Below are 23,187 nucleotides of genomic sequence, written 5' to 3'. Positions count from 1 at the left end.
CAAGGCTGCATTTCCCCCAGACTGCAGTTTATAAACTACTTGAGGACAGAGATTGTTGTTGTTGTTGTTAGGTGTTGTTGAGTTGCTTATGATGCATAGCGATCCTATGAACAGCAGATCTGAGTCCTGTCCTGTCCCATGCCTGTCATCACACTTCTGACACACGAGAGCCCATTGCTATAGTCACTGAGTCAGTCCACCTGGTTGAGGGTCTTCCTCTCCTTTGGCAGCCTTCTGGCTTTCTGAACCTCATATTCTTCTCCAAGGAATAGCCCCTCCTAGTAACATGCCGACAGTATGTGAGGCTCAGCTTTATCATCTTCGCCTCCAGAAAGCACTCTGGCTGCACTTTCTCCACAACATATTTGTTCTCCTGGCCATCCATGCAGAGGTTCAGTGCTCTTCCCCAGCACCACAGCTCAGATTCTTTTTCTGTCATCCTTATTCATTGTCCAGCTCTCAGATGCATAGCAAGTGATAGGAAATACCATGACCTGAATCAGACACACCTTAATCCTCAAACTGAAATCATTATTTCTCAATATTTGGAGAGGTCCTCCTAACTGCAGACTTTCCCAGTGCAATATGTGCCAAAAAAAGAACTGACACTGAAAAAATTTAGGAAATAATAAGAGCAGAAGCCAATGGTAATGAAGGAGGAAGTTGAAGCTGCATTGAAGGCATTGGCAAAAAACAAGGCTCCAGGAATCAATGGGATACCAGTTGATGGATTCAATTAACAAATGTAGCCTTGTGTGCATTTACCAGTCTATGCCAGGAAATTGGGAGGGCAGCTGTCCTCCAGCAGGTTGGAAGAGGTCCATGATTGTTTCCATTCCCAATAAAGGTGATCCAACAGAATGTGAGAACTATCAAACAGTATCATTAATAGCACATGCAAGCAAAATACTGCTGGAGATAATCAAACAATGATTAGGACAGTACATAGATAGGGAATTGCCAGAAGTTCAAGCAGGAGTTAGAACAGGGACTAAGTCTGTTTAAATTTGATAGATAGATAGATAGATAGATAGATAGATAGATAGATAGATAGAGAATAGATATCTGTATTCTTTGTGCCCAACTTATTAATAGAGTATTGTATTTAGTAAGTGTTTCACAATTAGCAACTGTATGAAGGAATCTCTAAGCACATTAAAAGTTAAGGAATCAGGATTTTGAAAAGAACAAAGTTATAAGACTTCTATATCTGACCTTAATCATTTTATAAAGCTACATTAAGCAAAAAAAGCATGATTTTGACATAAAGCTAGACATACAAGTCAATGAAACAGTCAGAGGTAGATCCACACTTTCATGGACAGTTGACTTCCATGAATTTGTCAAGGCAGTGTAACAGTAAAAGTCTTTTCAACGCATGAGATGCCTGTGCATCACACTGTACATAAAAAATTAACTGAAAATGGATGTGAAGTCAAGTGTGAGAGTTAAAACCATAGAACTTACAGAAAATGTTAACAGAATTGTTATGACCAGGAGTTGAAAAAAAAATATCTTAAGGCAGGAAATGGCACAAGCTGTAAATGAAAGGGAGGAGAGTGAAAATCCCTCAAAAGAACTTGATCTCTTTGAGAAACACTTTTAAGAACCTAGACACACAAGCTCCTGAATGAGTGTATATTTTCAGTGCATCTAATAAATGATTTCTACCAGGTAGAATAAGAAATCTATAATAAGTCATGAGCAAGCCATTTGAAGCCCTGTGCTTCTCAGTGGAAGTTGTTGAAATCACCAATAAGCATGTGGAAATATGTTCAGTGTTATTACTACAGGGCAAATAAAAAATGTTTTCATACTTAGATATTGGTGAAAATGTAAACTGACTAAACCACTCCTACCATCCTGAAGGAAATGTCGAAAGGCTTAATGATTTTGGAAAGGTTAGTAAGTTAACCAGACCCTTCCAGAACAAAGAAAAGATTTCACTCCCAGAATGTTATCTAATAGAAATGAAAACATAAAAAGATTTGACCTTGAATATTCACAGCTACTTGATTCACAACACTCAAAACCTCTTTGCACATTCCTCATCTGGAAACGGAGAAACAAAATGTCTATTCATTCGGTGGCATCTTCCTCAGTAGTCACGAGGACTGAACTGCTGATATGTGTAGACCGTAGGATTCAGCTGTGGTCACTGAAAGAAGGCAACACTCAAGTATATGCAGTTTGTGGTTGTTTATGTATTTTTGTCAGGTGCTACTGAGTCGAGTATGCCCCATAGTGACTCTGAGAACAGCAGATCTGAAACTTTCCTATCCTGTGCCATGCTCCAACTTCCTGACACACTAGACCCACTGTGGAAGTCACCGTTGTCAGTCTACTTGGTCAAGGGTCTTCCTCTCCTTCGTTTACCCTCAACCTTAGCAGCATCATGTCCCTCTCCAGGGAATAGCCCCCCTCCTAGCAACAGGCCCAAAGGATGTGAGATGAAGCCGCATTATTCTTGCCTTCCACAGAACACTCCAGCTGTACCCTCTCTGAGTTTATTTAACAAGCCAGAAAATGTGAATGCAACTGTTGTTTGTTGTTGTTATATGCCATCAAGTCAGTTGTGAGTCATCACAACCTGTTCATACAACAACCCTAAACTCTGCTCTATCCTGTGCCAACCTCATTGTCTCTTACACACCTACCCATTACCCCCAGTCTGAATCAATTCATCTCATTGAGGGTCTTCCTCTCCTGCGCTGTCCCTCCACCCTCCCAAGCATGCCCCTCTCTAAGGACTGGTCCCTCCTTGTAGTATGTCCTAAGTATATCAGATGAAGCTTCAGAATCCTTGCCTCCAAGAAGCAACCTGATTTCACCCTCTCCAGAACGAACTTGTTTGTTCTCCTAGCAGTCCATGGTATATTCATACTCTTCTCCAGCACCACAGCTCCAAGGCGTCAGTTCTCCTTATTTCATCCCTAGTCATTGTCCAGCTTTCTGATGCATAGCAAGTAATTGCAAAGACAATGGCCTGTATTAGGCGCACCTTAGTCTCCAGACTGACATCATTGCTCTTCAGTACTTTGGAGAGGTCCCTGACAGCAGACTTTCCCAGTGAAATTCATCTTTTAATTTCCTGGCTGCTGGTACCAAGAGTGTTGATTGTAAAGACAAGCAAAATGAAGCTGTCAACAATCTCAGTCTCCTCTGTCTATCATGATGCTGTCCAGTGGTGAGAATTTTTGTTTTCTTGACGTTGAGCTTCAATCCTTATTGAAGGCTGCAGTCCTTGACCTTCAAGAAGTGCTTCGGGTCCTCCTCAGTTTCAGCAAGCAGGGTTGTGTCATCTGCTTAACACAGGTTATTGATGAATCTTCCTCCAATCCTGATGCCACATTTCTCCTCATAGAGCCCAGCCTCCCAGATGATCTGTTCTGCATATAGACTGAAAAGGAATAGAGATAGAATACATCCCTAGCATACACCCTTTCCAGTTTTGAACTATGCAGTGTTTCCTTGCTCTGTTCTGATGACTGCCCTCCTGGTCCAAGTACAGATTTCATATAAGTATGGTCAAGTATTCTGGGATTCCCATTCTTCTTAGAGTCAGCCACAATCTTTTGTGATCTACACAGTAAAATGCCTTTGCTTAGTCAATGAAACACAGATAGATATTCCTCTGGTATTTGGCTTTCAGCCAAGATCCATCTAACATTAGCTATAACATGCCTGGTACCACAGCCTCTTCTAAACCCAGCCTGCACTTCTCTGTTGGTGTGCTGTTTCAGTTGTTTTTGGATCATTTTCAGCAGGATCTTGCTTGCATGTGATATTAATGATATTGTTCGATTAATTTCCACACTCTGTTGGGTCACCTTTCTTTGGAATGAGAACATAGGAGCTCTTCCAGTCAGTTGGCCACTTGGTTGTCCTCCAGATTTCCTGGCATAACTTGATGATCACATCCAGGGCAGTGTCTTTGTGTTGAAATAAGTCAGTTGGTATGCCATCAATTCCTGGGGCCTTGGTTTTTCCCAGTTATTTCAGACCAGCTTGAACTTCTTCCTTCATCACCACAGGCTCTTGCTCATACATTGTTACATGAAATTCTGTGTCAGCCAGTCAGTTCCTTTTGGTATAATGACTCTGTATACTCCTTCCATCTTCTTTTAATGCTTCCTGGATAATTTACTCTTCTGCCCACAGCATCTTAAGTATTGCAACTAGAGACTTGAATTTGAGCTTCAGTTTCTTCAGCTTGTAAAAAAAACAAACTGGTGGGGAGGTGGGCAGGGAGGAAAATGTGCAACAGTGAATGAATGGAAATCCAAGTTCTTTATAAACTTCCAATAAAATCTCGATTAAAATAAAGAAAAGAAAAGAAATGCTGAGCAAGTTGGCCCTTTTGATTTTTCTGACTCCAGCTCTACTTTGTCTTCCCACGCTTCCCTTTGAAATCTTCTGTTTAACTCCTTAATTTCTTGATTTCTTCCCTTTGCTTTGGCTTCTTTGTGCTCTAGTGCAATATTCAGAGTCTTCTTCATAAACCCATCTTGGTCTTTTCTTCCTCTTCTGTCTTTGTAATGACCATTTGCATGCTCTCTGGATGATACATTTGACATCCTCCCACAGTTCATCTAGCCTTTGCTTATTAGTGTTCAAGGCCTCAAACCTGTTTCTAGAATGATTAGAAACATAGCAGTGGTTATGTGGACCGAGCAAATGTTCTGAATCTTGATTGTGATGGTGATTTCATAGGTGTGACAACTCTTAGAATTCATCAGTTTGTGTAATTTAAATGTGTAAAATTTATTATGTGAAATAGTGTTGCTTAAAGAGACCTGAAAAGAAGAATAAAACAATTAAATGCATAAAATGCCATTTTCTTTTTCTCAGTATATTTTTTCAAGTCCTTACGCCCCCCCCCCGCCCCAATTTTAGGGAAAAAAAAGATGAAAGCAAACTTTTTTCTTATGTAACCTACATTTATATGCCAGCTTGTGATGTCTGTCTTAAAGTTATTGTCAGGAAGACAGGACTTTGCAATGAAAGTGATGTCGTTAAGTAGGGGGAAAAAAGAAAATCCTTGGGAGCTATGGAAGCAGCCACATGGGGCAGTGGAAGATAGATTGCAGCTTCTGCTTAGTGTCTTTCTGTTGATTGTGATATCTCTGTAACTGTGTTGTTAAGCAGAAGATAATGACTGATGTCCAGAGCCTTGGTGGTACAATGATTATGCACCCAGCTGCTAACCTAGAGGTCAGTGGTTCAAACCCACCAGCCACTCTGTAGGAGATAAGGGCTGACAATCTGCTCCCATAGAGCCGACAGCCTTGGCAATCGTACTGGGCCAGTCCTCTGTCCAGTAGGGTGGACAGGAGTCACAGCCCATTAGAAGGCACGCAGCAGCAGCAGTTTGAACGTATGTTTCCATAGATTGGCCATATAACTTCATTTCCACACAACACTTTCACAGTGAAGCTTGGTGTTAGTGGCTGAGTAGCGTAACCGGCCTGCCTTTCTGTGTGTGATAAACCCTGATTTTCATAAAAGACATGGGAGTCTGATGGTATTTTGAAGCTTTAAGATACAGCAATCATCATTTATAAGTCGTGTTTTAACTAATCCACTGACAGTCAGTACAGCTGATGTTAACTGATCCACTGACAGTCAGTACAGCTGATGATGTGCATAACTCACCTGTGTCCTCTCCTGAGTTCTTCCTCTAAAGAAACATCTCAGATGAGATCATAAGCACAGCACATTTGCTGCCTTGGCTGGAAAGCCTGAGAGCCGTGTTCTGGCCCTGCTCACACAATTTATAGCAGTGTCCAGTCTCCATCCCCATTGTTCAGGGCTGCAGCCACTTACGCTTCCTGCTGCAGAATAATGCTGGTCTCAGGTTTCAGAAGACATGTTTGGCAGCCTGGTGGGCCATTGCCTGAACCCTTGCCTCAAGCTGGGTAAGGTACACAATTGGAGCTGCAGTCTCAACATAAATTTCAAATGATTTCATGTGACACGACAAACTTATTGTTGGTGAACTTTTACCACGATCCCAGCAACGGTGATTTTAGTCCTAAAACAGCAAGTGACCCCCTGCCACGCGTCCTACCCAGGTTATTAGTTGGCACTGAAATAACATAAATTAGTCGACAATGTAGAGTGCCAACTCAACAAAAGTTTACTAGCTTTAGTTTGGGAAATGTTCCAGCTCAGAGATTCATGCACAGACCCATGGTTATCCATACGTTAAAATCAAAAGTACGATGGCGTTCTTGTATTCACTTGATGTTTATCGAGCAGCTACACCGAACCTGAGCATGTTCTAGATGTGTGTCGCTTGGGTAGACACCACAGACTTCACGGTCTCCTTTTATTAGTAACTGTCACTTTTGCTCTTTGAAGAGATTGCTTTCATCTCTAAATTGAAATCGCTGTTGACTTAATGACTTGAATTATGAAGTTCAAAAAGGAGAGGAAATTAAATACTGAGTTTGGGTAACGCTAACTCCATTAAATGCCATGCAGACATGTCAGGACTTGTGAGTATTCTAGAAACATGTGCATCACTCCAGAAACTTCTGCAAGAGAAGTTTCAGGCTACCTTCTTTATCTTACTGTTAATGTTTGCTCTTCTCAGCCAAAAAAGAGATACCTAAGAGAAGTTAAGGAACCTCAGTAGCCTACATTTAACATCAATGTTAGGAAAAGGATGAGTTTCCCAATTTGAAGACATCTGTGTATGATTATCAGTGTGTCCTTAAACCCAGGGAGTCAGAGCGTGGTCCATGAGCCCCACCAGTGTGTTTCTAAGAGGAGAAAGAAATGATTAACATTCTGGGTCCAGTAACATCCTTCCCATGGTCAGTCAGGTGGAAAGACCTTTTCTAAGGCGGGAAGAGCCGTCTCTGATTGCACCGTGCCCCATATTCCTTAGAGAAGGGCATAACATTTCCCCATGATTCCCACCAGTGTTTGGCACATTAAAAAAAGAACAAAACAAAATTGCTATTAAGTCCATCTCAACTCAGTGATCGCACAGGACAGGGTAGAGCTGCCATAAAAGGTACTCAAGGTTGAAATCTTCAAGCTGCTTGCAGTTTTTTTCTCCTGTGGAAACTAGTAGTCAAGTCACTGCCAGCGTTTTGGTCAGCAGCCTAGCTTAAGCACAGCACGTAGAAGTGTTGGACGTTTTTACTAACTGCTTAATAAGTAGTTAAACGAATAGCTTCCTGCTTTCTTGCTTTCACCTGAACTATTTCATCCTCCCACATTCGGTTCTTTCTCCTCCCTCCCACTTTCTTTTTTTTAATTAGAGCTTTTTGTAATTGTTGATTTCCTCATCTGAAGTGTGTCTGTATGTCCCGCTGTATAAGCTCTTCGCATGTACACAGTGGGTAGCATTTTCCAGTCTCTTTCTCTAACAACTGGAATTGTGTCCCAGAACACAGTAGAACTAAAGAGAGAATGTTTGACTTCCTTGTGAAATTAAAATTTCTTAAAAAGGATTAAGTCTGTAAATTAAAAAAAAAATAGAGATTATTTGAATTTGCATATCCTGAGTGTGATTTCTTTTCCTTCTCTGAAAGACTTTAAATAATAGTGAGGGGAAAACCCTCCTTTTAAAAGTTAATTCAGTTCTTTTCTGAGTACATATTCTCGTAGAAGATTGTCTTTAAAATCAGATTGTCTCTTCTCTATAGTGAAATCATTTTTATGTTTTCTAATTTAAAAGTAGTATTTTCTTAATGGATAACTTTGCAATAAAAATGAAGTAGGTGTATGGGTTTTGCACATGCTTTAGCAGCTGATAAAATTTTACATTTGTAAGTTTAATATATTGCACTGGTACAGAAGAGTTTTAAATTATATTTTTAAAAGCTTCAAAAAAAAAGTTAATCCAAAAATAAAAAGTTATCAGCCAGTCTGAGGGTATTGATTCTAAAGTGTTTTTGACCTTGAAGATTTTCTTCATTTTAACTAATGAAGTTAATGTGTCTGTTGTATAGTCCCAGCTGCCTAATTGTTATTGTCTGTGACACAGTATGGCACTTCTTTTTCTCCAATGTGAATACAGGTACCATCGGATACAACCAGCGGAACAGAATTGATACCCTCATGTATCTACTAGCATATCCACAAAAACCTATGGTTAAAACAAAGACCATCGAGTTGATCGACTTCGAGAAGCTGCCGGCCGGACAGAATGCAATAGTGGCTGTCATGAGTTACAGTGGCTATGACATTGAGGATGCTCTTGTTTTGAACAAAGCCTCCTTGGACCGAGGTAAGTGGACCTTCAGAGCTCCAGCACCCTGGGTGCCTTTTGCAGAATTAGATAAGCATGATGAGTGTAGAAATCCTCGGCGCGAACGCACTAGTATCAGCTTCCAGTGATTTGATGCTGACAAGACAAGAAGTCATCGTCATGCTATGGTGTTGCCTCCCCCGCATTTTATCTTGTCATTTATAAAATGTATACTAAGGAATCGTCTTTTAGCTGGTGGCTTGTGATAACTCCACAGAAGGGGGTAGGGGAAGTAAGAATTTATTTTTAAGTTAAATAAATGATGTAGCAAGAAATCTACTGTCTAGGACAATAACAGTCTTTGGTTCTAAAAGGCTGTTTTTTATTATCGAGCTCATCCCATAGTCTTTATGTCTTTTTATTTTTTAGCAACATTGTGCTACAAACAGCCATACAAAAGCTGGCTTGTAGTTTTGACTCTTCCTTGATTGTTTGCCAGTGTTGCAGGTCGCCACTTGATGGTGTGTTCACCATCACCTGATCCGATTCTGACTCCTCTATTCATAATTGCTCTTCTTTCTCCCTGGCGTCCCCACCAGGCCGCCCCCTTCCCTCTTCAGAGTTGCTAGGCAGCCATAATAGTACTTCTAGACATGTGTCTTCGGCATTAATGTTGGCTGCACTTAATTTATGCCTCTTTTTTCCTCCAAATGACAACAGCCATGCTTTAAAACTAGATGTTGTCCTTTCTGATTAACTGGTAACGTTTATGTGGAAATCTGAGGACTTGGTGATGTCTGTCAGAAACCCTGCAACACAATTTAATGATCTGCGTTTACTGCCCGCAGGCTTTTAAGCTCCCACCTGTAAATAAAAATGTCCATTTACACTTGGGAAAAATCACTTCTGATTGTATGCACTTCGGATTCACACTCCCCTTCAGAGTCACCCTGCACATTGCAGTTAACTGCCATTGTACAAAATTTCAAGATCATCTAATGTTCCCAGTCTGCTGGCTGAGCAGAGTTTATTACGGCCACATTACAGCGCATGGTACTGGGAGCTGGGGTGACCATGATCTAGCTCGAAGACACACAGGCACCTTCCCTTACTGCCCAATTAGAGAAATGTGTTGTTTTGTTTTAGCTACCTTCTTAGTTGATTTTTAAATAATATTTTCATTGGGTTTTGTGCAGTCATTCATATTACATTCATGTTCTTAAAAGTGCATTAGAGTCCTGAGAGTTTACTCAGAAGTCTTGCTTTACTTAAGTGATTTTCCCAAATGATTAGATTCTTAGACTTCTTGAAAGAGTTCATTTATTGATACAGATTTGGGAATGAAGGATTTTATAGCTATGTATTTATTTTATAAGTAATAGCTTTGCTCTTGAAACATTTTTTTCTATTTAAGTGAACACTGACATGTCTGTATATTTTGACGAGATGAGAGAAAAATCAAGTTTTAAGTAACTGTTTAGCCAAAGGAAGGGGGGATCTGTTGTTGCTTAACCTTCTTCAATATCAGTTACTAATTTTCCCTTATCATGAGATAAATGTGATCTAAAAGTATAAACAGTAAACTCTTCAAAAAAGATGAAAATCATTGGTTTGCCAGCTGCTTTTCATTGTAAGAAAGGAAACCTCTTTATCTACTGGTTTGGGGCTCCCCTTGAATGCCCAGATGAGAAAAAAGAAGATCTCTCCAGGGAGGGTCATAGGGGTTACCCAGCAAGCAGATGTGTGCAGAGTCCTGCCTGAGGAGCCTGTGGTCTGTTCACCTCTGCCGCCGACCGACGTGCTGGGTGACCTGGCTCCTTAACATCTTTGGACCACGCTCACAGCATCTGTGAAAAACTGCAAGTTACACCGAGTGATTTCGAAGACTGTTTCTAACATCTATGACTCCGTGCTCTGAATGACTGAGCGTCTCCTCTCGAGTTTGACCACCTACTTCCAACATGGCAGGGCATATTCCATGAGGAAACTGGGGGCGAGGTTCCAGCATCTGTGTAGACGGTGGAGAGGGAAGTCCCGAGCCAGGGCTTCGTTCAGTTTGTGGACTGTGTTGTGCCAGATCCCAGATTATCCAGAGGTGGAGTAGTTATGTGTGTGGGGGTGAGATGGTGGTGGTCTTGAGGTGTAACTGAATCATAAAAATCTATGTGTGTTGTATTTTTGTACTTGTTCTGATATACCTTTTTTTTTTTTTTGTAAGGCTTTGGTCGTTGCCTTGTCTACAAAAATGCAAAATGTACATTAAAACGATACACCAATCAAACTTTTGACAAAGTGATGGGGCCCATGCTGGATGCTACTACACGGAAACCCATCTGGAAACATGAAATTTTAGATGCAGATGGTATTTGCTCTCCAGGTAAAAAGCCTTTTAAAAAATGAACATAAATATTTTTGAAAAGTTTATGAAACCTGTTTTTGAATGTTTGTTAAATGATGCGGGGTGAGGGGTGGGCAAGTAGCCTACTTAGTACCACTCTTCTAACTCAGCCAGTGTGGTAACTATTTTTTTCTTTTAAACTGGGATTCCATTTATTTCAGGAAGAGAAATGAACAGTAACTTCTATAAATAGAGTTGCCAAAATAAAATAAAATATTACTCATTAAATGAGATTTGTGAAGAGAATGAAAGTGCTAAGAAATGTTAGATATAGTAGACCTGAAAAACTGTAGGATTTAAATCAGACAAGGTTAATAAAGTCATGAGAGGAATTGACAGTTCTGTTATCTAAAAACAATTCCAAAATTTTCCAGCATTCCTCATAAACTGTGTAGTATGGTAATGTTTTTATGAATTTACTTCCAGCCTGTTTTTCTATGCATGTATTTTTACATAGCTGTATATTCTATTCTGGTTATAATTTCTTTTTTTTAAAAAGTCTCTTAAGGGATATATTTGTTTAGAATAGGGTCATGTTCAGGGAGCTCAGGTGGCTTGGTGGTAAGGAATTGTGCTGCAGTGCAAAAGTCCTTGGTTCAAGTCCACTAGCTGCTCCACAGGAGAAAAGTGGGCCATCTTTCCCATGCAGTTTACCGCCTCTGAAAACCCACGAGAGGATCAGCTAAGAGTCGCTTCCAGCTCACACGAAAACAGGATCATATTGAGTGCCTACACTGGTACTTTACGATTTATATATTGACTTTAGAATCATCTTTCCTTAAAAAAATGTGACTTCATTGTTACGTGCAGACTTGTAATGAACTGTGTTGATGTAGCCCACAATAGCCATCATCATGGGGTCTCACAGTGTGAGAAACTGACAGTGAAGAAAGGAACACACAGTAAGTGTCAATTTACAGCCGGGTTAAGGAATTGTAGAAGGAGCTAGAGTCTGGGTTAGAACAGGAGGTCTTCACCTAGTCAGTAGGTGCAGGTTAACTTTTCCCAGGAAAAGGTGCTAAAATCTGAAAGGTAAGTAGAAAGTAAGCTGGAAAAGAGGCAAGGAGTGTGTTCTAATAGTGAGAAGGGTTGTGTAAGAGTCCTGGGACTTGATGGCAAAAGACCCTGAAAATAGGCCAGTACAGCAAAAACAGTACAAGAGAGAGTGGGACATGTGTGGAGGGGGAGAAAGAGGGACAGAGCCAGAGATGGGAGCCAGACAAAGCAAAGCCTTGCTACCCTGTTGCTGTTGTCACTGGACTTTCCAGGAATTTGAGAATTTTAAATTTTTAACTGTGTGCTTGTGACGTGACCAGAGGGCGGGTTTTAAACTTTTGATTCTGAGTGCAGTGTGGAGAAAAGATCATAAAGGAGACAGAACAGAATGGTGACCAGTCAAAAGGTCCTGGAATAGCATGCGCACCCAAGGCTAGGGGCTTGGCGCTGTGGTGGAGATGGAGAGAACGGGGAGCGGGCTCTGGGCGGGGAGCGCCGTGTCACCATGTCATGGACGGGGCCCTGCTGGTGATTGCTGTGTCAGCTCTGACACTGTGAGGCTCCCAAGGCATGGCTCCCCACCCCCTCTCTGCTTTTGTTTCCTGAAGAAATCTCTCACTCCTTACCCCGCTTGGTGTCACTTGGAAAATCAGTGCTATTGTAGTTGGTCTTTGAGTTTATCATGAAAAGAAGCAACACAGTCATAACAGGAGAAGGGACATTAAAGAAGGAAATAAGACCATTATAATATTATTTCTTTGTTGCTCGGGTTGGGTTGGTGATACCTTTGCATAAAGTAAACATTCCAGATTGGTTCTGATACCATCCATCCCAACTCATGACAACCTCCTTCAGGTTTTGAGGCTGTAAATCTTCTCTGGAGGAGACTGTCTGTCTTTCCACTGTGGAGATGGAGTAGCTAATTGATTTGAACCCCTAAGATGCACAGCCTTTACTGAGCAGCTACACGCACTAAAGACTGCACGACTGGAGCTCCTCACAGGGACCTAACATTGCTGCTTCCCTGAGATGAGGTTTCTCTCGTTTATAGGGGCCCCTGAATCACTTCCTTGATTTTCTGCACACTGGCTCACCTTGTTCTTATTTTTACTGTCTTCTTTTTGTGTGTTTTTTCTTCCATGACAGGATATCATGGACCAAGTTTAACCATAATCATTTTACACCCCTATAATCTTTGCATTTCTTGATGATAATGGTGTGTCTTGTGCTTCTCTCTTTCCTTAGGTGAGAAGGTCGAAAACAAGCAAGTGCTTGTGAATAAGTCAATGCCCACAGTGACTCAGACTCCTTTGGAAGGAAGTAACGTGCCACAGCAGCCACAGTACAAAGATGTGCCCATAACGTAGGTATTGGTTTAGACTCCGTAAAGCACGGAAGCCCAAAGAAAGTGAAAGAACCGGGGAAATGAGAAGTGAGAGCTTTGAATCGCATGTCTTTGGGTTAGCAGTACAACTCCTTGCCACTAAGCCACCAGAGCGCCCTGACGGGTTAGGGAGCTAGCAGTGTGCATTTAGAGTAATAGTAGTAGTAGTCTAAAACCAGCATGACAGAGAAGTTTTAACTAGACTGCTGAATCCTGGTGAACTTCTAACAAGGATTTGAGTTTGGACCAAAGTAGGCAACATGTTCCAGGTGGAGGACACAGCAAGGCAAAAGGCACATGGAAATGCTCCTGTTCGGTGCCATCCAGATGAGTATGACTCATGCAGCCCAGTGAACAGCAGATCTGAGCCCTGGCCTGTCCTGTGCTGTCCTCACAATCTCTGACACACCTGAACACACTGATGCAGTCACTGTGTCCATCCATCTGGTTAAGAGTCTTCATCTCCTTCCCCAGCCCTCTCGAGTTTGTGAACCTAATGTCCCTCTCCACGTAGCACACCTAAAGCACGTGAGACGAAGCTTCACCATCCTGGCAGAACTTTCTCCAAGACATGTTTCTTTGTTTTTTTGGCCGTTCATAGGATATTCAGTACTCTTCTCCAGCACTACAGTTCAAAGACATAAATTCTTTTGTCATCCTTATTCATGGTCAAGTGATTGATAAGATCATTGTCTGAACCAGGGACACCATAGCCCTGAAACTAACATCATTACTCCTCCAATACTGCAGACTTTTAGTGCAGTACATCTCCTGATCTCCTGACTGCTGGTACCAAGGAGATTGACTGTGGATCCAAGTAAGATGAAGCCACTGAGAGTTTGAATCTTTTATCCATCTATCATGATGTTGCCTATTAGTCCACTGGTGAAAATATTTGTTGTTTTTTTTTATATTGAGATGCAAATGTGATGTTAGATAAGAATACTTACTATCATATGACTGTTAAAAGGACAAACAGGTGTGTCTTAGAGAGAGTACAACCAGGGTGCTTTTTGGAGATAAGGATAGAAAAGCTTTGCTCACACACTTTGGGCTGTTCTCTCTCCATAGTGCTACTTTCAATATGCTACCTAGTGTTTCCCACAGAAAGAAAGATCAAAAGAGAGAAATCATAGGTCTTTCATAACATCGTCTTGGACATGACATCCATTATTTTTATAATACTTAAATTCACCAAAATCTCAAGAAGATGGAACTACACAAAGTTCTGAATACCATGAAATGAGATTTATGGGAACCTTTTTAGAGACTGGCTACCACAACTCACTAAGTATAGTGATAAAAGCTAAATAGTAATACAGCCACCACAGGAAGCGCTGGTGGTCTAGTGTCAAGAAACTGCACTGCATTCCCAAAGGTATGGGGTTCAAATCCACCTGATGCTCCACTGGAGAAAGAGGGGCAATCGCCTCCTGTGCCAGTCAAATCTGATTTGATTGTACCCAACAAGAAAAAAACAAAACAATTAACAACAATAATCCAAAGGGGCAAAATCATGTCAGGCTTATAAGGAATGGTATTTTCAGTCAGTAGATAAAAAGCTGTGACCATCTGAATTACAGGATGAAGACAAAAGAAATATTAGAGGCACAGAGTTAAAATTATAAACTTAAGGGCAGCGGGTCGCGGGGGAGTTGGATTCTTTAACTTAGCCCAGATCCCAGTTCCATTTCATGTTAGTTGTGTGTCCTGGGACAACTTACTTCTCTAAGCTTCAGTTTTCCTCATTGATAATAAGAGCCTTAACGCATGGGGCCACTGTAAAGATTAAATTAGGTTGTATTTGCCTCTGAATAAATTTTCAGCTGTTGTTGTTGTTGTTATGTGCCGTCGAGTCGCTTGCAACTCATAGCGACCCAATGTACAACAGCCTAAACTCTGCTCTGTCCTGTGCCAATCGCACTGTCTCTGACACTCCCATCCCAATTATCCCAGTCACTGAATCAATCCACCTCATAGAGTGCTTTCCTCTCCTGTGCTATTTTAAATATTTAAGCTCTGAAAAGGAAATTGTAAAATTTTAATTTCATGTTGAAAATGAAGGATCATCTTTTAAAGCTTTACATTTAAAGACTGAAGTAGCTTGTCTGTATAGAAGGCAGCTTCCCAACTCCATTTTAATGGCTTTCTTTTAACATTAGGTACAAAGGGGCAACAGATTCCTATATTGAAAAGGTGATGATATCTTCAAATGCTGAAGATGCTTTTCTGATCAAAATTCTGTTGAGACAGACTCGGCGTCCAGAGATTGGAGACAAATTCAGCAGTCGCCATGGGCAGAAAGGTAAATTGGACCATTTCTCAACTTGTTCCTAAAGCTGAGTATACCAAAATAGTCCTTTATCACATGTAAGAAATATTTCATACTTTTCCTCAATTAAAACATTTCTTATGTTTGAAAATTATTATACTATTATAAAAGATAACACTGTTTTGAGTTTCTGACTAGCCTAATTATATTTAATTTTTTCTTTTTTAAAAAATACATATAAAATGAAATTTTACTTTTTAAATAATTGTAAAATACCCAATTCTGTGGTATGAGTGCATCTCTGGTGTTGGGTGACCGTACATACTGTGACTTCCAGAACTTGTTTGTCACCCAAGACTCAAACTCTCTGCTTATTAAGCAGTAACTAAGTCTTCATTCTCCGCCCTCCCCAACTCCTGCCAGCATATAATCTCCTTTCTGTTTTCACCATTTTGAAATAGAACATAGAGTTGCTTCTCTAGACTGTTAATTTCATTCTTATGAAACTGTTATGTTTAAAAGTTATAAGTATATTCTGGATAGTTTGCCTCTGAATGTGATTCTTCGAAAACTAAGTAATAGTACCTATTTGTGAAGTAGATGTAGCTTTGAAGATCGTATGTTGGGTTGGGTTGTAGTATCATAGAAAAGAGCCCCGGTTTGACAACTGTTGACCCTCAGCCTCTACTGAAAGACAAGGTGTGAACCCACCAAGCGACTCTTTGGGAAGAAAGCTCTCAAGGCCATGAACCTGGGAAACATAAGGGCTAGTTATTCTGTTACCTGGAGTTGCAGTGAGTTGGAGTCAACCCAGATACACGTAATGACAGCAGTTTCATAGACTGTCAGCATTGGAAGAAACTTCTCTGCCCTTTTTTTAGCAGTCAGGGAAGTTCAGATCCTACGTGTCCAGCAGTCAGTCAAAGTCAAAGAGCTACTAGTTCATTGCTGAGCTGTTAGTGGAGCTGACCCATGCTGCCTGTCTCTGCTCTTGCTTCCGGCCTGTCCCACCAAGGCAGGTCACTCTTGTCACTGCTTGTTTTTCTATTCATTTGTGGTTTTTTTATCTTCTAACCATCAGTTAATTCATGATCTAGCTCTCTCATTACCATTAAGGTGGAACCGACTCAGAACTGACCTTCCAGTGGATTTTCAGAGATTATAAGTTGCCAGGGCGGCAATTACCCATCGTTCTCTGTCAGAGCAGCTGGTGGATTCAAACGGCCTGTCTCTAGGCTAACAGCCACGAGAGCTCCCTTCATGATGCATGTTGTTGTTTGTCGTTGTCATTGTTATATACCATCGAGTCATAACCACCCTGTACCCTGACCCTCCAGCAGGTTTTCAGAGGCACCCGAGAGGAGAGTGCCCATTTTCTCCCCTGGAGCAGCTAGTGGATTTGACCCGCAGCCCTTGGGATTAGAGCGCAGCTCCTTACCAGTAGGCCACCAGAGCTCCCTTCATCATCTGAATGGTTTCTGAATCAGTATTCGTAGTCTTAAGAGCAGAAAGTTTATTCTGGCGTTTGAATTTTGGCTCCTCTCACCACTGACAAGCTTTAAGAATATCAAGAATAGCTTACATTTCACAGCACTAACAGCATGCCTGGCAGTGTTCTTAGCACGTGACGTGGACGGTCCCATTTGATTCTCACAGCAGTCCTATGGAGAAGTTAGTGTCAGTCTCTACATGTTACTGATGAAGGGGCAGAGGCACCCAGCTTGGTGGCAGAAGCCTGGCAGAGGATCCAGAGGGTCCCACCTGTTAGGCAGTAGCACAGTGCCTGGCATGCAGTAAATGAGCAATAAGTAATGACCGTGACCAAGACTGGCTGGATCCTACCGACTTTGGAAGTTTGCGTGATAGCAGCCACTTTCATTCTCCTGTGTAGACTCTCACTTTTGCTTTTCAATTTCTAGTATAATATCTCCCTGTTTCTAACTCATTTGTCTGAAGATTCCTGCATGTTGATTTTAGCTTTCCTGCCAAGCAAATAGTACTATTTGTGAATTGAATCCAGCCTTGGTTTCCATTCTGCCAGTGACGCTTTTTCAAGCTAAGATACTATTTCATCCCAAGTATTTTTAGTTCCATTGACAGAAGCAAGATTCTTTTAGTCTCAGTATTTTAGAAACAGATCTATCTGTAAATGTGAATTTGGCGTCTCTAATTCATGCAGTTCCCCAGAGCTGCTAAATCTTAATATCAACACATTTTTAGTGTTATGAGGTGTTTTGGTTTGGTTTGGGGTTGGTTTTTATCTTGACTAGATCTTACGAGCAAAACTTTCATTCTTTTACAGTCACTCTGTGTATCTGTAGGTTTCCCCATCAGCTGAATCAACCATTCAACTCACTTCCCATGGAAACTATTCTGGGGAGAGGTTAGCTCCTAAAACACACCCCTCTGGTCAGAGCAATCCTTCAAAGGCCATGAGGGAACACAAAGTTATTTCTAGAAAATGTGGTCACTAGTTACTTTGTATTAGGTATTATCCATAATCTAGGGGTTATTTAAAGTATATAGGAGGATGTGCAGATATTATGCCATTTTATATAAAGGACTGGGAGGGGGTCTTTCCACAGGGGGTCCAGAACCAATCCCCCATTGATACAAAGGAAGACTGCATTGAAATATTTTCTTTTTTTCTACTTCTTGACAGTTTGAGAAATGTGCTCTAAGCTCATTCTGGATTAACTGTAACCTTGGCGGTAGCCTGTACTTCACTTAACCTAGAGAAGAACCTTGGTGACTCAGCTGTTAAGCTCTTGGCTGCTAACCGAAAGGTCAGCCCTTTCCTGTGTCCATTCGGGCCAGTCGCCAGAATGGGAGGCAATGCATTTGCTTTGCTACAGCCTGGATGAGAGTAACGTTTTCGAGTCCTGTTAGCAGACGCTGCCATTGGAAGCTTTGTGAGAGTGCACACAGAGAATCTCCTCGCTTTCAGTTTACACACTCTCGACACCCTAAGTCCTTATGTCTTCCTCCACCAGAGTGTTGATGTGAAGACTTGCAGACTGGCTGTAGTCTCGGTGATCACCCACCGTGCCCTGACTGCACTGGACATCTTGCGGGCAGGGACTTCGTCCTCACTTCTCCGAAGAGCCCGAGAGAGCCTTTCTTACAGGAGACACGCAGCCGCTAGTTGGGGCTGTTGAGTATTAAGTGACTGAAGGGAAGCATGCTAGAAGATAGGAAAAGTGAGAAGAAACCAAGTATTTACTCTTTACAGATTCCCTCTCCCCAGATTTTCATCCAAACATTGTGTGTGGATGTGTGCGTTTAGACAGAGCAGTGCTTATGAAAGCAAAAAGCCGAGGTTGCTAATGCCCATCGCTGTGGAGCTGCCCCTTACTCCAGGACAGGGTAGAGCTCTGTCTCCCTAGAAGACAGAATAGAGCTTCCTTCGAGGACAGGGCAGAACTGCCTGACGGGATTGCCAAGGATGTCATCTTTACGGAAACAAACTGCCACACCTCTGTCCCACAGATGGCTGGTGCATTTATACATCTGACTTTTAAGAGGGCATCATGTGCTAACCGTTGTGCCATGGGAACTCCTACTTGACTAGCAGATACAGACCTCTGAGTGAAGTAAATCTGTGTCCTGTAACATTTTTTTTCAAGCCATAGTATGCTCAGGATAATGTTTCTTGACGGAACTTGTTTCCAACTTGCAGTGAGCTGAAACATTGCAAATTTTTGGGATCTTTTCGACTCACTAGTGGGGCTCTAACTTGTCCGTCTCCATGTGAGCTGAAAGACACTCTCCTGGGCCTCGGTGCCCTTTCACTTGGCGTCAGGAGTTTCACTTCCTCATCTTTCTTCTCCAGATGGCTCTTAATCCGAGGGTAAAACCTTTTGATTACACCCCAGTCCCTTGATAGTTCCTTCTCTTGTAACTTCTTACAGTCTATTGAAAAGATAAGTGGAGAAACAAGGCAACAGTAAACAGGTGACTTGTAACAAAGTAATGGAAAAGGAGTATTTTGAACTCTCAGTTGAAGGGAGTCTTCCTTTCTTTCAGTAACAATGTTTTCCTACATCATAGATGCTTACTCTTTTTAAAAAGCCCAAATGACTTTTTTTGTACTGAGATAAAGCAATCCCTGCCTTTCCTCCAATTTTGCTTCTCAAGCAGCTTCATCAATTTTAGGTATTACCTATTGATTTCCTGTTCCAGCAGAAGAGAGGGCTTTGCTCACTCTTTGTCATCCCGGCTCCTTTTCCAGATTTATCACACTCTTTGCTTATATGATTATTTAAATTGCATTATATAAATGTTGCTGTTAGGTGCCAATTGAGTCGCTTGCAACTCATAGCGACCCCGTATACAGTCGCTCTGAAGCTCTGTCCTGAGCCAGTCTCACTGATTCCAACACACCAACCCCCATTGCCCCGGTTACTGTATCAATCCATCTCATCTCGGGTCTTCCTCTCCTGTGCTGTCTCTCCACCCTGCTGAGCATGATGTCCTTCTCCAAGGACCGGTCCCTCCTGGCCACGTGCCCAAAGTATGTGAGATGGAGTTTCAAAATCCTTCAAGGAGACACTTGGTTTTACTCTCTCCAAGACAGACCTATTTGTTTTCTTGGTATGTTCAAGACTCTTCTCCAGCACCATAACTCAAGGGCATTGATTCTTCTGGCATCCTTAGTCAGTGTCCAGCTCTCTGATGCATAGCAACTAATTGCGAAGACCATGTCCTCTATTAGGTGCACCTTAGTCTCCAGACTGACATCGTTGCTTTTCAGGTCTCTGCTTAGGTGCCTGACAGCAATTCGTCTTTTCATTTCCTGACTCCTGGTGCCAAGAGTGTTGATTGTGGGTTGTCTTTTGTCTGCTCCTTTTGGTAAAATGCTTGTCTGTCAGATACTTTTCTAAAACTAAACATCCAGATTAAAGACAGACTAGGAAGAAGGACTGGCCATCCACTTCCAAAATATATCAGGCCTTTGAAATCCTGTGTAGAGCATACTTAGACTAACAGAGCAACTGAGTCTGAGCCCTCAAATTTGGAAACACCAAGGAGGGGGATTTCTGTAAGGGAGGTGTCTTTCATACAAATATGATTCACCCCCAAACCAAATAAGTGAGTACTCTCCTTTGTTAATGTAGGCTCATTTTCCCCCCAGAAGTTACTGTGTCATTTTTTATTTACATCATCTAATTCCTACCCTCTAATTGTAATTTTCCACATCATCACCAGGTAATTTGTTAGGCCCCTTTCCGTTATCCCCTCGAATCTCTCATCTAGAGTCCTTTTCTTTCTGCTCTAAGCTGTGGTGCTGGTTCTTGAAGCCAAAGCTTCTGGACAGTGTGTCAAGGCCTGGAATAGGCTTCACAAGCCCGGGCAAAACTTGGGCAAGCCAGCGTGTGAGCAGCCGTACTACCTTGTGGTCTAGAAGTGCTTCCTAAAAGAGCTAGAGAGCCTTCTGAGTGGTGATGGTCTTGGGTACCATCAAGTCTGTGCGTGTTTTGAGGTCTCGTGTGTGTGACTGTGTCCTGTCGTCGCAGCTGGGTTATACTTTGTTGGGCATAGAACTCAAGGTGAATAAACTTGTTTTTAGTAAGGATTTGGATGGCACTTTAACCTTCTCACCTGGTTTTCATGTTATTTAATAATAACGACAAGAGGCGTGTAGACAAGAGAGGAAGCCAGTTATGAAGGGTCTTGAACAGCATCTTTGAAAATTACCGCAGTGGCCTGAGCATGGCTGAGATTGTGAGGATTGAGCCGGGTCTGTTGTTTACAGAGTTGCTAGGAGTCACAGTTGACTCGACAGCAGAGGTGGGCCGGGGAAGGAGCTGGAGCCAGCAGCACCACCAGGAAACGGGCATGCAGGCCAACTGGGAAAAGCATGCTAGGAGTGAGAAGGAGCCGAGTCCCCATGTCCTTCCCAGTAGAGGCCCTGGAATTCTGCTGGATTACATTTTTTAAGGGTTTTCCTGTTTGGGGGGGGGGCCTCTCAAACCTCGCTTTTCACAGCACATCGTGTCTGTTTCCTGAGCCTCCCCGGGAATGGGCTGAAGCCTCAGTCAGCTCCCTCCTCCCTCCTCCATGTCCCCTCTGCTGGCCTTTTCCTTCTGTTGACTCACTTCCTGTCCCTACCTCTTCTCATCAGCTCTCAAGGTTATATGATTACCTCTCCTCTATGGATGCCTCATTGCCTGGGGGTTGGTTTAGTTTGTTTTGTTTTTTTCCTATGGGCTTATACTTTAGGGGTTTGGGGGCTTTTCTCAACTCTCATATTAATAAAGTTTGAGGAAAGGAGTTTGGACTTTGTTGTGTATGTGCTGGCCATCTGTAGGCCCACTGGATGGTGAATGTTAGCAAAGGAGAGACAGGGCCCATCTCACGGTTTTCAGTCACTGCCTTGGCCTTTGTGTGGAGAGCACTCTGGAGAAGGGAGCGGGGAGACCTCGCAGTGGCCCAGGCCTAAGGCATGGTGGCTGACCTAGGAGAGCAGCGGCAGCAAATGGGAAGAAGTGAGAGATAGAGCCGACAGGGCTTGCTGATGGGTGGCTGGGGCCCTGGAGGAAGAAAAGACAGAAATTGAGCATGAGGTCTGTAGCCTGAGCAGTACAGCTTGGTGCTGCTGGAGCCAGGATTTGACTCATGTTCAGATAAGGTGGTTCTTTCCTCCTCTGGTATTTCCTTACCACTCTACCTCAGAAGTGCCATATTCTGTGAGATTTCCTCTGGGAAAAGATCAAACTCTTTTCCTAAGAAGGAATCCTGGTATTTTGATCTATGTCTTCTTCCTGGATAAACAGCCTTACACAGCACTCCACTGTTGTCAGTCCAGTGTACACATCTAGTCACACACACCTTGCTGCAGAAATGTCTACCAAGCACCTGTATTAAGGTACACCGCTAAAACAGAGCTGTCTTCTCAAATAACCTTTCCTTTAAGTCAGCCCATCAGAGTACGTTATCCCCACACCTCTTGTCTCTCTGTAGTAACCTTGGTTAGAATTCAGAACTAGCAAGAATTTGAGCAGGCGTAGACGGAAGTACATTTTGAGTTCACAACTTTGCCCGTTTTTTCAGATACACCTGCCTAGATGTGCGAGTGTTAGCCAGAAAAATAGAGGCTGCTCTAATAAGTTCTCAGTCACTGACTTGAAGGGGTTCAGGGGGGACATTGAGTGTGCAGAGTGCACAGCCGACACACCTGGGGGTCACCATACAGTATCCCCACTGCATAGAGTAGGGCCCGGAGAGGACCTGGCAGCAAACTCCAAGAATTGGCTGTTGGCATGGAAAACAGAAACTGTGGCCCGCCACCTCGGTTGTACGCAGTTTGTAATTGTCATGAAATGATCTGATAAAACAGAATAGTGGAGTTTTAGGACATAGGGGTCACATGAAGGTTCATCCAGTGATTTGTTTCCAGTTTGGTTCGGCCACACACCAAAGAAAGGGCAGTAATTAATTCCTTGAACATTTTTGAAAGTGTAGAGTTATTTGGAAGTGCTGGGTTTTCCCCTTTATAATGTGTGAATTTGCATTATATATCCTCTGTGAGCGTATTTTAAAATTCTTTTGATTGAGCTCCTTCTGTCTACTACCTTCTGTTTCTCCACTTAGAGCATTACATATCCATTTCCTGATGTTCATACAGCACCTACCGTGCTGTTGGTTGCCTAATGTCTTTTGTTTTAAATTTGCCTGAACAAGGTTGTGAGGGATTCTTGTACACAGATAATGTATAGATTGCATTTCTGCTTGTATTTCCTCTTAAAATGTCTCCTCTGACAATCAGAATGGAGCTCTAGTGGCCTAGTGAGGAAGGAATTGTGCCTCTAACACAGAGGCAGGCAGTTCTAATCCACCAGCTTCTGCTCAGGAGACTGATGGGTAGTCTCCTTTCTGTGCTTTTACAGCCTCTGAAAACACACTGGAGGGTAAGCTGAGTCAGTTCTGAC

At 42.3% G+C, this 23,187-nt stretch overlaps 1 protein-coding gene across 1 annotated transcript in view; it reads left to right on the top strand.

Moving 5' to 3' along the window:
- Nucleotides 1-23,187, top strand: part of POLR3B (polymerase (RNA) III (DNA directed) polypeptide B) — a 130,837-nt gene that overhangs the window by 76,161 nt on the left and 31,489 nt on the right. The window contains exons 20-23 of the mRNA XM_006897542.1: nucleotides 8,036-8,245; nucleotides 10,425-10,583; nucleotides 12,846-12,963; nucleotides 15,147-15,289. Of these exons, the coding sequence (XP_006897604.1) occupies nucleotides 8,036-8,245; nucleotides 10,425-10,583; nucleotides 12,846-12,963; nucleotides 15,147-15,289 (630 nt within the window). The remainder of the gene's footprint in view (nucleotides 1-8,035; nucleotides 8,246-10,424; nucleotides 10,584-12,845; nucleotides 12,964-15,146; nucleotides 15,290-23,187) is intronic.

The sequence above is a fragment of the Elephantulus edwardii genome, unplaced genomic scaffold, assembly GCF_000299155.1.
Source record: "Elephantulus edwardii isolate Elephantulus edwardi_28Jun2011 unplaced genomic scaffold, EleEdw1.0 scaffold00211, whole genome shotgun sequence".
Taxonomy (NCBI): domain Eukaryota; kingdom Metazoa; phylum Chordata; class Mammalia; order Macroscelidea; family Macroscelididae; genus Elephantulus; species Elephantulus edwardii.
The sequence above is the reverse complement of the archived record's forward strand: the minus strand, read 5'-3'. Positions and strand labels throughout refer to the sequence as shown.